Here is an 11738-nt window from a genome sequence, read left to right as displayed (position 1 = left end):
GCTCCCCACAGGCCGGGTCGGGGCAGGTGGCTGCGGCGGAGCCGCCGTCGGGACGGTGCCGCCAGGCCTCAGCCACAGCAGCCGGCCCCGCCGCAGCCCCCCACCGGGTCCCTGAGCGTTTAAAATGCGCGTGTGTGTGTGTGTGTGTGGGGGGGGGGGTTATTTTCGAAAGACACTCTTACTTTTGGTTTTTTAAATACAAGCTGTGCGGGGCAGGGGCTGGTCGTCGTAAGCAGTTGCGAAGTGAGCTGCAAAATCTGAGCCCGGTTTCATTCCAAGTGTCGCTACAGCGCAATTAAAACGTATGTATAAATAGTTCTGCTGGTAAAACCGTCAGGAGAAGTTGTAACCTTTGCGGTGACATAGAGTCATGCTTTACAGAACAAGGAAGACAAAAATCCATACAAAACGCTCTTCAGTTTTGCAAAATGCGTAGATTTTAGGATTTTGTTTTTATTATTTTAAGCTAAAAATGCCACGTGACAGAACACTTCATAGCAGAGGAGCTGCTTGAATATACTCTGCAAACGAATCCCAACTTTAGGAAAGTGTGTCTCAGATGAATGAGACTTGGCAGGTCTGCACAAATCTTTTAACACATGACTGTGTGATGATTGGAGTAGCAGACTGGAGGAAAGAAACCATTTGAGGTGCAAATGCACACACTATTTAAGAAGCGGGGGGAAAGAGTTTGAAGCTTACTTTATGGTAGGATTTTCTGGTTGACGAGAAGTGGGTGCGCATTACCACGATGCAGAGTTTTGCCCAATAGTCAGGTAAAGATGAGTAGCAGATTTTAGTGTGGCTTACAACAATGGTTTGGCATAATTAAATAGAGCTATTTTATTGGACTCTATTAACCTGGTTAACCTTAAATCTTAACCATGACAGGGTTTTCATGTAAAGAGCCTCCATACAAAGTGCAATACTGAATTTTAATTGGAGCTTTCAAGACCTAATGTAGAGTGTATTCCTCTTGCTTCATCTTTTTTTTTTTTTTTTTTTTTTTTTCCCTTCTTGGAAGTCCAGGCGTAGTAAAATATATTGAAAGAATACTTTCTTGACATAAGTTTAAATGCTATGAATCCAGATTGCGTAAATCAATTAAGGGCAGGATTTTTTAACACAGTGCTGGTTTTTTGGATCTATGTGCTTACTACGTATGAGAAGGTGAGGATCATTCTCAACATTGCAATACCTTGGTCTTCGCAAACTTTCTGAACAACTTCCCGATCTAATTATTATCTGGCCGATCGACAGTGATGGTAGAACCTAGGAAGCAAACCCACTGTCCAGCTCAGGGTGTTTGTAGTTTACAAATACAGCACAAAATTCTCTCCTCCGCTGATCAATGCACAGTTTGAATTCTCATGCAGTAATATTGTTAAGACTACTGTCAGTTATTGCACTTGGAGTAGTGCAGTAGACCCCTGTGAAGGCAACAACAGCACATAGCAGTGGATTGGTCTTGTCCCACAGAGTTTAGCTGGAATGAGGGAAGGCGTTTGGCACGTGAGTCACTAATATGATACCAGCAAACATCTCCTGAATTCCAGTCTTTTGGGATTTGCCATGAGTTACAAACACCTGTTAATTAACCCTTGTGGATCTCTCTCCTGCGTTAGGATCAGTACCAAGTGGGACTGGTACTGTTGCAAAAGTCGTGCCCATGGCTTGCGAAGTGCCTGTGTTACAGCTGAAACATGTCACTTTTGCTGCTAAGTCACTTGGACTCTAATGTAAAAGTTATACAACTTCCTTAATGTTGTTTTAAAACTAAAATATAGACATATTTTAAAGACCTGTTTGGCTGGAGGCCCATTTTAGAGTGGCCGGTAAAAGTAATAAACTATCCTCAAACATTTCTGCTCAATAAAATTTGAGAATATGAAAACAAAAAGTTCCTGGTTTAGCTTTTTATAAATGTTTTCTACACCCTATGATGGCAGTGCTTGACACTGCCCGTAGCTCAAAGAAGAGCCACATGCCTTGAGCGTTTTGGGCCTCTGACCCAATCTACAGCATAGACTTCTGTTATTTTCTGCTTTGATCAGAGCAGTGAAGGTTTATGGTCTCTGTCCAATATCCTGCCCTGGTGGAAATTTCTAGATAGACATTTTATCACCAAAACAGCACTTTTTATCAGTGTACTTTCTTTCACTCAGGACTCCCGGAATAAACTATGTGGGCAAAAACTGATGGCTGCTGTAAGCTGGGATCTCACCAAGCGCCTCCTGATGTGGAGAAGGCCAGTAGTTTTAGAAGCATTCGCTGTATTTAAATTCCTTACTGTTTGTGTGGCCAGCTGGAATCTAACTTATAAAAAAGAAAGAAAATATATATACTGCATTTTTTGGCTTCACAAGATCAGAATATGTTTATACAATACAGTCCTATATAGTTCAGATTGGGAGAGCCATTGAGATAAGGCATTTCTCCAGCAGCTGTTGATGAGCAAATATTTAATGTGGAATATTCTCTTGTATTAGCTCTTTCAGTTGCAGAGAGGAAGTCTTGTCCAAAGACTTGAGATCTTACCTGGTTAAATAGTTGACTTAAAGAACTGCTGTTTCTATCTAAATTGGCCCCTAAGTTACGTGCTCAGAAGAAATACATATAACATACATGTTCCTGTGTGAACAGAATTGTGTTCTGTTGTAAGGAAATACACTGAAAATATATTTTAAGGTTCAATTTTTAGTGATATTGGTATAAATAATGGGACCTTAATGTTGACTGCTCTGTTTGAGGGCTTCTGTGTACGACTGCTTGAGACATAAGCCATTATGTAGTGAGTAGTAACGAAACCAAGGCAAATGATTTGCTAACTTGAACAGAGTATCTCATTGTCTGGGACTAGTTGTATGACTTATTAATACTGCTAATTAAAAAAAAAATACACAAAAGTGGAGAACAAACTGTAAATATATATGCAAGGCTGTTAGGAACCCATGCAGCAGGCATTTTAGAAATCCGTTGGCTACCACGTTTTTTTTCTATTTGTATGTGAGAAACGTTCTCTACCAAGTTTGTAAAGCAGGAAAATCATCTTAATCTTTGGTGGCAGAATTGTTAACGAGGGGCTCTAGAGAGCCTGCCTTCCCCTGCCCCCAGCCATCAGTAAGTGGTGCAGTTAGCAGTGGTGACGCAGTGCCTTAGTGCTGTAAGGACACATACCCCAGTGTGAATTTCACTTCTGAATAGATATATATCAAAGTATGTCTTAAACGTACACCTTAGCTAGCCATATTGCTGCACATCAGATGTGAAAGTAAAAATAAATGTGTGAAGCACCAGACAGAGTATGAAATCTAAATCTGAAAACCATGTCTCCAAACAGTCTATTATCCTAAATCCTGGACCCCATATATATGTATATATGGGAGCATATATATATATATATATGTTTTATTTTTGATCCACGGTATTTCCTGTAGGCAAGAAATCAAAGATCTTTTCAAGTTATAAATGACAATAAGTAGGGGAGCCAATACTTCAGATAGCTGGTATTTTGTGTCTGAGTAGCTCTTTGATGTCTAAATGAGAACTGGAGGAATGTCTAAAATTAACAATGAAGTATGTAAAATTAATGATGAAATGCAGAACTTGGAGGAAAACAGGCAAGGCCAGGCACTAAGTGTGGTTTGTTTTTTTCCCCTGAATAATTGTTTGTTAGGGTTAAGACACAGAAAGAACGCAAACAGTTGAGACGCATAAATCCCAAAGTAAGTTAGTGCTGCATAAGTGACTTCGATGTAGATATTTGAGTGTGTGTAGGTTTACATATAATCAAACACGCGAAATTTACTACATATGTGATTAGCAGAAATTTTCGCATTGGCACTTCAGATGCAACTGGATTTAATATCATCTTCATGCCTTAATTTTGCTGATTTGTTGCGGTTTTGCTGAATAGTGACAAAAAAATTGTTGAAGAAATTAATGGTAGGTTGCCAAAGAGGCAAAGAAAAGAGGAATTTAATCAGTTTTGCATCTGGAAACATCTATGTATTGTGTCTATACAACAGTTTGACCAGTGTGGCTTCACATGCTGTTTTCCAGTTTTGTTCCAAGGTTATTTTTGGGCAGTCAGATGCCACGTTTGTGCAACAGGTTGCCTATGTTCACGACACTCGGTGGTAGAAGTATAATATTGCCATAAATAAATACTGTGGGAATGTTTTTTTCTTAGAGGTACAACAGCGGTCCTTAAAAAAGTTACTTTGGCCATGCCTCTGGCAACAGAAGTCTTGTGGTGATCGTGGTCTTGATGAATAAAATACCATGCAGAGTGCAAGATTTCTTTTGTAGTCAGTGTAAGAAGCTGTCATTGAGGGAACCCCGCCCCCCACCCCGTAAGTTCTCGCCGAAGTAGTTGGATTCAGATTTAATATGATGCAGTCTTTTATTCCTTCTCTGGGATGGAAGATTTACTGAAATGATGTTCCATGATGGGCATTAGTCACCCTGGCAGAATTCATTGGTCAGGTGTGTTGGAATACAGGATGAAGACATCACTGTTGCCAGTTGGTATTTTTCTCAATCTGAAAAGACAAAGAGAAGCTTTTCCTTCAGAGAACTGAGATTTTCTGGTTCATCCTCCTGAAGCCTAATAAAATGTATGTAGTAGGAACAGAACTCTTGTAAAGCCATTATATAGGAGAACTTCCGGAGTATCACAAAGCTTTGTGCATACGTGCAAGAGTAAATGTTTGGGAATGGTGAAAACTCAGAATGGAGTGATTAGCTAGAGCTGTGATGGTGTGTGACTAGTGGTAGAATATTTGGGAGAAAGAACAGTGAAGATAGCTCCATTTCTAGGACCAGCTCTTAGAAAAGTACCACCCTTTTCCTGTTCTTTCCAATCAGATTAGTTTGGGGGGGGGGGGGGAAGCCTCAGTCTTGTGTATTAATGACATTATTGTGCAGTATTTGACAGTGTAGATCTTGATTCTGTTTTCATAGTGTTTTAGTTACCAGGTGACATGTTTGTAAATAGGAATAAAGTCCTTGTTGCATTGTGAAAATAAGGTGTTTTTTATAACTATCTTGCCTGGTGCATATAATTAAACAGGTGCTTTCTCAGAAGCACCGTAATTTCCATCATTTAAAAACCAAAATCTTAATTGAAGTACAGATCCTCGCTTCATCTGATGCTCAGCATTGTACTTCCTGTGAATCTTTCTGCTTTGATATTTACTTTACATACAAATATTCCAGAAAACAAAAATTCAACAAGTAGTTGAAAGTATTGCATCTTTTATATTCCGGTATATTCAAGGTTTGCACAAGGAATATGCTGTAAGATGACTTTGCAGAATAAGTAAACCAGCAGTATTCTGTGAAATTCTCTGTTTTGTGATTTCCCAGTTGAAAGTTTTGCCATGCACCTTGTCTGTCTACTGGGTTGCATTTTAATACAGTAAATTTCTGAGTATAACTTTGTGTGTGGTTTGATATAAATTAAAGTTCTCCAAATAAACAATAGCATCATCTTGTTGGCTTTAGAGAATAATTTCTTGTTCTGATCTTGCTTTAAGAAAACTTTAACAAGAAATATGCTTTCGTTATCATTAAGTCAGCTTTCTTTTTTGTTGTGATTTAAATGTAAAGGCAGGATTTATGGAAATGACTGGAGGGTGGTGCTGGCCTAATTAGTCATTATTTCTGGCAAGGCATAAAAAATTGGCTGTTCTTCTGCCTAAAACTAAGAGTGTGCTTTGTATTTAATCTGTAGGTCTTTTGTAAAACAAATGGTTGTGCCAATAAGTGCAAAATACGCACATATAAAGTTCTTCTGATATTATTTGGTATGCTGTTCTGGAGAGTCATTTAGGTTTTTTGTTGATAGTTAAATTTATTAAGGTGGGTATCTTTCCCTGGAAAAATGTATATTTATATATATCCTTTAAAAAATAGTGTATTTTTTAAAGGAATAGTAGCTGGAACTTGCAGTAGCAATTTTGGAATTGAATATGGCTTTTCTGCTAGTGTCTATTCAAGGATTAAATACAAAACACTACAGTGCTTTATAAAAGTACTAATACCTATTACAAGTTTTTGCAAAGAGTTTTAGGATTATCCGTGTGGTATGTTCACCATTGGGCTGAGTAATGTCTCTTAACAGGGTGGTTGGTTTTTTTTTTTTTTTTTTTTTTTTTTTTGTTGGTCTTGTTGAGATGAATTGCCAGTAATTGGTATTTCACCCAGAAGCGACCCAGGTGACTTACGGAATTCCACTACCTTCAGCAGCCCCGTGCATGTGGAATGTCTTTCCTAATCAGGCTTAAGAGAGGGGGGCATTCAGCACAGCAATGATTGAAAACTCGCCTTCTAAAAAAATAATCAGCAGGGGCATGTGACATGAATGCTCCTCCATGCCTTTGCCCTCTTGTTGTCAGACCGCAGCTTATGCCGCTCTTACACATCCTTGATGACCACAGGACATTGCTAAAGCAGAAAGCTACTTTGCATGTTCCTCTTTATGAGTCTGTTTCATGATTAAACTTTTAAAAGTCACAACCCCCAACACGCAACTGCAGTTTCATGGTAGCTGTGACATTATTTTACTATTCATGCTGTGAATTTCATTCTATAGTAAAACGAATATTATATTGGCCTTTTAAGTTGGTTGTCAGTGGAGAATAGGGAAGCTACACTTCCAGCATCTGTATGCAATCTTGGCGACAAGTAGGATCCTCTGGAAAGCTGTTACTGTTGGGGCAGAACTAATCATTCCATGTGAAATTATATAAGGAGAATTAGCTCTGACTCTACCTCATTTCCTTTCATACCGCTGTGAAAATAAGCTTAGAAACGTCAAACCTTCCCTCCTTATTTCTCTAAGTACTTTATTAAATACTTCTTTTTATTAAGGCTTATTTATCGTAGGTGCTAGAAACAAAAATAACTACCTGTATTTCTGGGTACTAATGGGATGTGCATCCTTGCCCAATTTGGCAGTTTTGATTTCCTTCTCAGGACTGGATTCCCAGGATCGGTTGCTGTTGCCTTCTCTGTACTTTGACTTTATTTCCCCGGTGGATCATTTGGAGTACTTCGTATTTAAGGTAGCATGCTTGATGTGATAGAAAATTGTCAATCACAGACTGCCTTGGCTATTGAGAAAAAAGAGGTATCAAAAGCCTGCTTGGAGCTCTAAGGAGCAGTCAAGTCACCTGCCGATTTGCCTGGCAGGAGCCTAAACTTGTACAGCCTTTAAGTTTAGAAAAGAAAACGCAGATCTCTGGAGGTCATCCACTCTATGTAAGGCCCTGTACTGTATGCATGAGCATATAGTGTTCATTGTAAAGCCAGATAGATATGTATAGACAGTTTCTGACATGTTCATCTTACCAGGTCTTAAAAACAGTCAGTGAAGATTTGTGTAGCCCCTCCATGACCGAATCAGTTGTTTAACTATCCCTAGAGGTAGCATATTTCCTCTAATACTATTCTATTTTTTTTCCTAACCCATTAAGCTTCTTGTTTCTTTTTTATTTTTTCTGCTGTGGATATTGCAGTAGTGGGACATGATCATCATTGTTGTAACTGCTGTTAACCTATTTTGAAGCCTGCGCCCTTTTTCTTTGCTCATCTTTTTTTCTGTACTCAGCAAGCCCGTTTCCCTTTAACTTTACTGATTGCTTAGGGTTTCTTCTGAGCTTTTCTCGGTTTCCTACATCTGTGTATCCAGACCTGAACATAGTGTACAACCTTAGTGTCCTGGTTTCGGCTGGGATAGAGTTAATTTTCTTTCTAGTAGCTGGTATGGTGTTATGTTTTGGCTTCAGTATGAGAAGAATGTTGATAACACACTGATGTTTTCAGTTGTTGCTAAGTAGTGTTTAGACTAAGTCAAGGATTTTTCAGCTTCTCATGCCCAGCCAGCGAGAAGGCTGGAGGGGCACAAGAAGATGGGAGGGGACACAGCCAGGACAGCTGACCCAAACTGGCCAATGAGGTATACCATACCATGTGATGTCATGCCCAGTATGTAAACTGGGGGGAGTTGGCCTGGGGGGGGGAATTGCTGCTCGGGAACTAACTGGGCATCAGTCGGCGGGTGGTGAGCAATTGCATTGTGCATCACTTGTTTAGTATATTCCAATCCTTTTATTATTATTGTCATTTTATTATTGTGATTATTATCATTATTAGTTTCTTCCTCTCTGTTCTATTAAACTGTTCTTATCTCAACCCATGAGTTTTACCTTTTTCCTTCCGATTCCCTCCCCTATCCCACTGGGTGGGAGGGAAGTGACTGAGCAACTGCGTGGTGCCTAGTTGCTGGCTGGGGTTAAACCATGAGACAGTCTGTATCAGTGATGAATAGAATAAATCTTACCATCTTTTGCATATGATGCTCCTGTTAATGTTAACATTAATAATGTTAATTAATTTTTCACTTTTTGCATTCAATTCACTATTAAAACCCCAGTTTCAGTTTTGCTGTTAATCACTTAGTCCTACTTTTTTCGATTCTAACTCTGCTTCCCAGAATGCTTGCAGCCCTTCCCAGGTAACTAAAAAATTTTGCAACTGTATCGTTCATCATCCAAGTAATAAATGAAAAAATTAAATAATCCTGCACTGAAAATGCTGTCTGCATTATGATGTGAGGGCCAAGAGGAAGAAACTTATTATAGTTGGAGTCCTGCAACCTGTACCTTGTTGCAGACCTGACCTTTGGAGATAGAGTCGCAGAATGGCTGGCTTGTGCTCTGACCACTTCATCGTCTTTGGTTTGGTTGGTTTGCTGGTCTTGGTTGGTTACGTCTGCGTCTGTCTTGTACTGGGGAGCACGGAACTGGACAAATTAAGTCAGACATCCTGTAGCTATAGGTGTTGAAGGAGGGAATCTTTAGTGAGATAAAAGAAAAAAAAACTTGGAGAAAGTTTATATGGATCTGCACACTTCGGTCAGCGGTGGTTCAGTTCCTTGGAGTGGTGTGTAAAAATCACCTGTAATTAATTAGATAAGTATACATGTGCACGTTTCTGTCTCTGTAACTTGAGATGCATCCATACACAAATGGTCATTCTTCATGGCTGCTAGATCAACACTTCAAAAAAAAAAAAATCTTTGATCAAACAGATCTCAATATTTGAAGTAAGTGTTATTTTGTGAATCATGTAGACACGAGGGGAAGAAAGGGTATCTCTACTTCAGAATCTTTTCTTTCATGCTATTTGCTTGGAACATAATCTGCAGGCGTTTGTCTTTTATGTTAGCATTTTAGTATACCTGATGTGATCAGAAACACTTTATTTTATCCTCTGCAGTGGCGTTTCTGAAAATGAAGCAACTAAGAGGTGCTGCTAGAGAGTCAGAAAGTAGTAAGGACCGTGGCTTACAGTTAAGGCAGATGTGATTGCAACATCTGTGCCTAGGAAAACTGCAGTCTGATCTGCCTTCTATCTTCAGGATTTCTGGCATTCCAGAAGCAGAAGTGGTGCAGATAAGGCATGTCCTTTGAGGTTTTGAAATGCTTCTGCTTAGATTGTAAAGCTCTTCCTTATTAGACCCACAGGAAGCACATCTCCTATAGTGCAGCCAGATTGGTATCGTTATTAAATACTTCTTCTCACACTCTCCAGTGATAACTCTTCTCTGTGGTGGTGTCATTTGGGAAGAAGAGCCTCTATGGTTGCCTCTGTGTATTGACTAGCTGAGTACGTGGCCTCACCACATAGCTGCGCGTGGTAATTTCTGACTTGGAAGCTGTGATGGGATCCAAAGTACAGTTTATAGAGGATTTTTCATCTTCTCCCTTAAATTGAACTTTCCAGTGCTAAAACTTGGGACTTCTAACGTGCAGTCTTCATTAGAACACAATCTAGAATAACAGGAAGAAAAACCCCAAAGCCTTGCCATCAAACAAATTAAATTTTAATTTCTTTAATGATTCTCCCCTTTGCCCACTGTATTCTTGCAAAATCGGTCTTTGCCCTTGGTTTATTTTCAGTACAGCAATTGCGTTGGTTTCTGTGTGGCATAAAACTCTCCATATTCCTCTCTGAGTTAAGAACACTCTACCCTTTTCCATGATCTCTGAGCAGCAGTCATATGTCTACTTTCTGATCTCAGGACTCTCCTGCTTACGTTGGGGCTCCCTACTTGCTGTGCTTCGCCTCTGCTGTTGTGTCCTGCTCTCGAAGGCTGTGCCAGGTGAGATGTGCTTGCTTTTCTTTCCCCTTTCAGGAGAGCTCCTCTGGCCTGTTGTGCAGCCTGTGGGAAGAGGCAAGCCAGTGGCCTTCCTCTGTGCCAGCTATAACCTTTTTGAAAGGACTTCACTTAACACAGTGCACGGCAGGCAAAACAGGTATGCTCTGTGGGAGTTTAACAGAAAACACATACTTCAGAAACGGAAAGATATACTGCTATAAGTTCACGAGTACGTTCTGCAGAAGAAACAGCCTGTAAGTAATATGTTAAGAGAGGAACTGGATGAAACATGAAGACAACTTCCAAATGAGAAAAACAGGTGGTTTGCATTATTTCCTCCATGCTTAGTTTTTATGGTGGTGTCATCATAACAATACATGACAAATGAATACACTTTTCTCTCAGTGTTGTTTAAAATTTGATTACCTGAATATTTATGTTGTTCAGTACTTGGAAATATTTGAAGAGTTTTATTCTTCACTGGATTGTATATGGAGTAATTTTGGAGGTTGAACAGTGTATTTCATTGCAGACTATCCTAAAACAAGTTCTTAATCATTTGGATGTATTAATATTACATTTAAAAATGTAAACTTTGAAAAAGTAGTTATTAAATTCTGTTCAAGATGTGAACTCAGTTCTGTTTTCTAGCATTAATTATGCAAGTTTGAAATTCTCAGTTTCATTTAAAGGTAGGGCTTTTTATTTGTATGTAGCTGTTGAAATAAATTACCAGTGCAAGAAAACATTCTACTAATAAGTTAGGGATGCCTGGAGTTGGCTCTACTAACTGAGACAATTTAATTCATCCATCATCAGGGATGATGTTTCTTAGTAACACAAAGTATTTTCACCCGGGGCACTTTCACGAACTTTCACATTTTTCTTCAAATACCGCCTTGGTAGTATTTTATATGACCTGAAGTTCATCCATCTGTCCTGAAGCTCCCAATACTTTTCCAATCCCTCCAATGATGGCGTGATCTGGTACACTTTTTTTCAGCATAATGATGCACAAGTTGACTAGAGAATCATTTCGCATGTCAGATTTTCCAAAGGGTTCTGGGAAATTATTTGTTGCTCTGTATAGCAAAGCTAAAAGTTATTGAAAATGTGTTACAGTTTCATAATAAAACAGATACGAAAAATATTGGCTTGGGAGCTAACTAAATGCTTTCTGATAGCCATAGCCTCAAGGGGGATACTTGGATCATTTGTAATAAAGGGATATCTTTGATATCTTTTGGTGAATTGACTAGTATTCTGTTTAGATCATAATTTCTGAAAAAACTGGCTTGATACACAGTGTTATATTATCAAATTGTTTGGGTGTAAGAATTGCCTTAATATATGGCCAGGATTTTCAATGTTTATTCTTTTAATGCGCTCTCTATGAAATCAGAAGAAGCTGTTGATACATTAAGACTCTACCTTTATTTCTTGCTTTCCATTTTTTTAACACGTGCAAAGCCGATTTGATTAGCGTAGTTACAGCCCAGAGTTGCTGGGTAGATTTGGCTTGCTTAAGAAACCCCTTCAGGTATATAACAAGTGTTACTCAGTACTGAGA

The 11738-nt window shown here is 39.0% G+C and overlaps 1 protein-coding gene across 9 annotated transcripts in view; it reads left to right on the top strand.

Moving 5' to 3' along the window:
* The first annotated feature begins 204 nt into the window (after positions 1-204).
* The window catches only part of GTDC1 (glycosyltransferase like domain containing 1), a 185775-nt gene continuing 174241 nt past the window's right edge, over positions 205-11738 (top strand). For 6 of the 9 annotated variants that reach the window (XM_052791183.1, XM_052791184.1, XM_052791190.1 and 3 more), the window contains exon 1: positions 205-10325. In XM_052791183.1, coding sequence (XP_052647143.1) covers positions 10048-10325 — 278 coding nt within the window. In that variant the 5' untranslated portion in view covers positions 205-10047. The remainder of the gene's footprint in view (positions 10326-11738) is intronic. The other 3 variants (XR_008235852.1, XR_008235853.1, XR_008235851.1) reach the window with 1 other exon arrangement.

The sequence above is a fragment of the Harpia harpyja genome, chromosome 7, assembly GCF_026419915.1.
Source record: "Harpia harpyja isolate bHarHar1 chromosome 7, bHarHar1 primary haplotype, whole genome shotgun sequence".
NCBI lineage: Eukaryota > Metazoa > Chordata > Aves > Accipitriformes > Accipitridae > Harpia > Harpia harpyja.
Note: the sequence above shows the minus strand (reverse complement) of the source record. Positions and strands in the feature narration are given on the sequence as shown.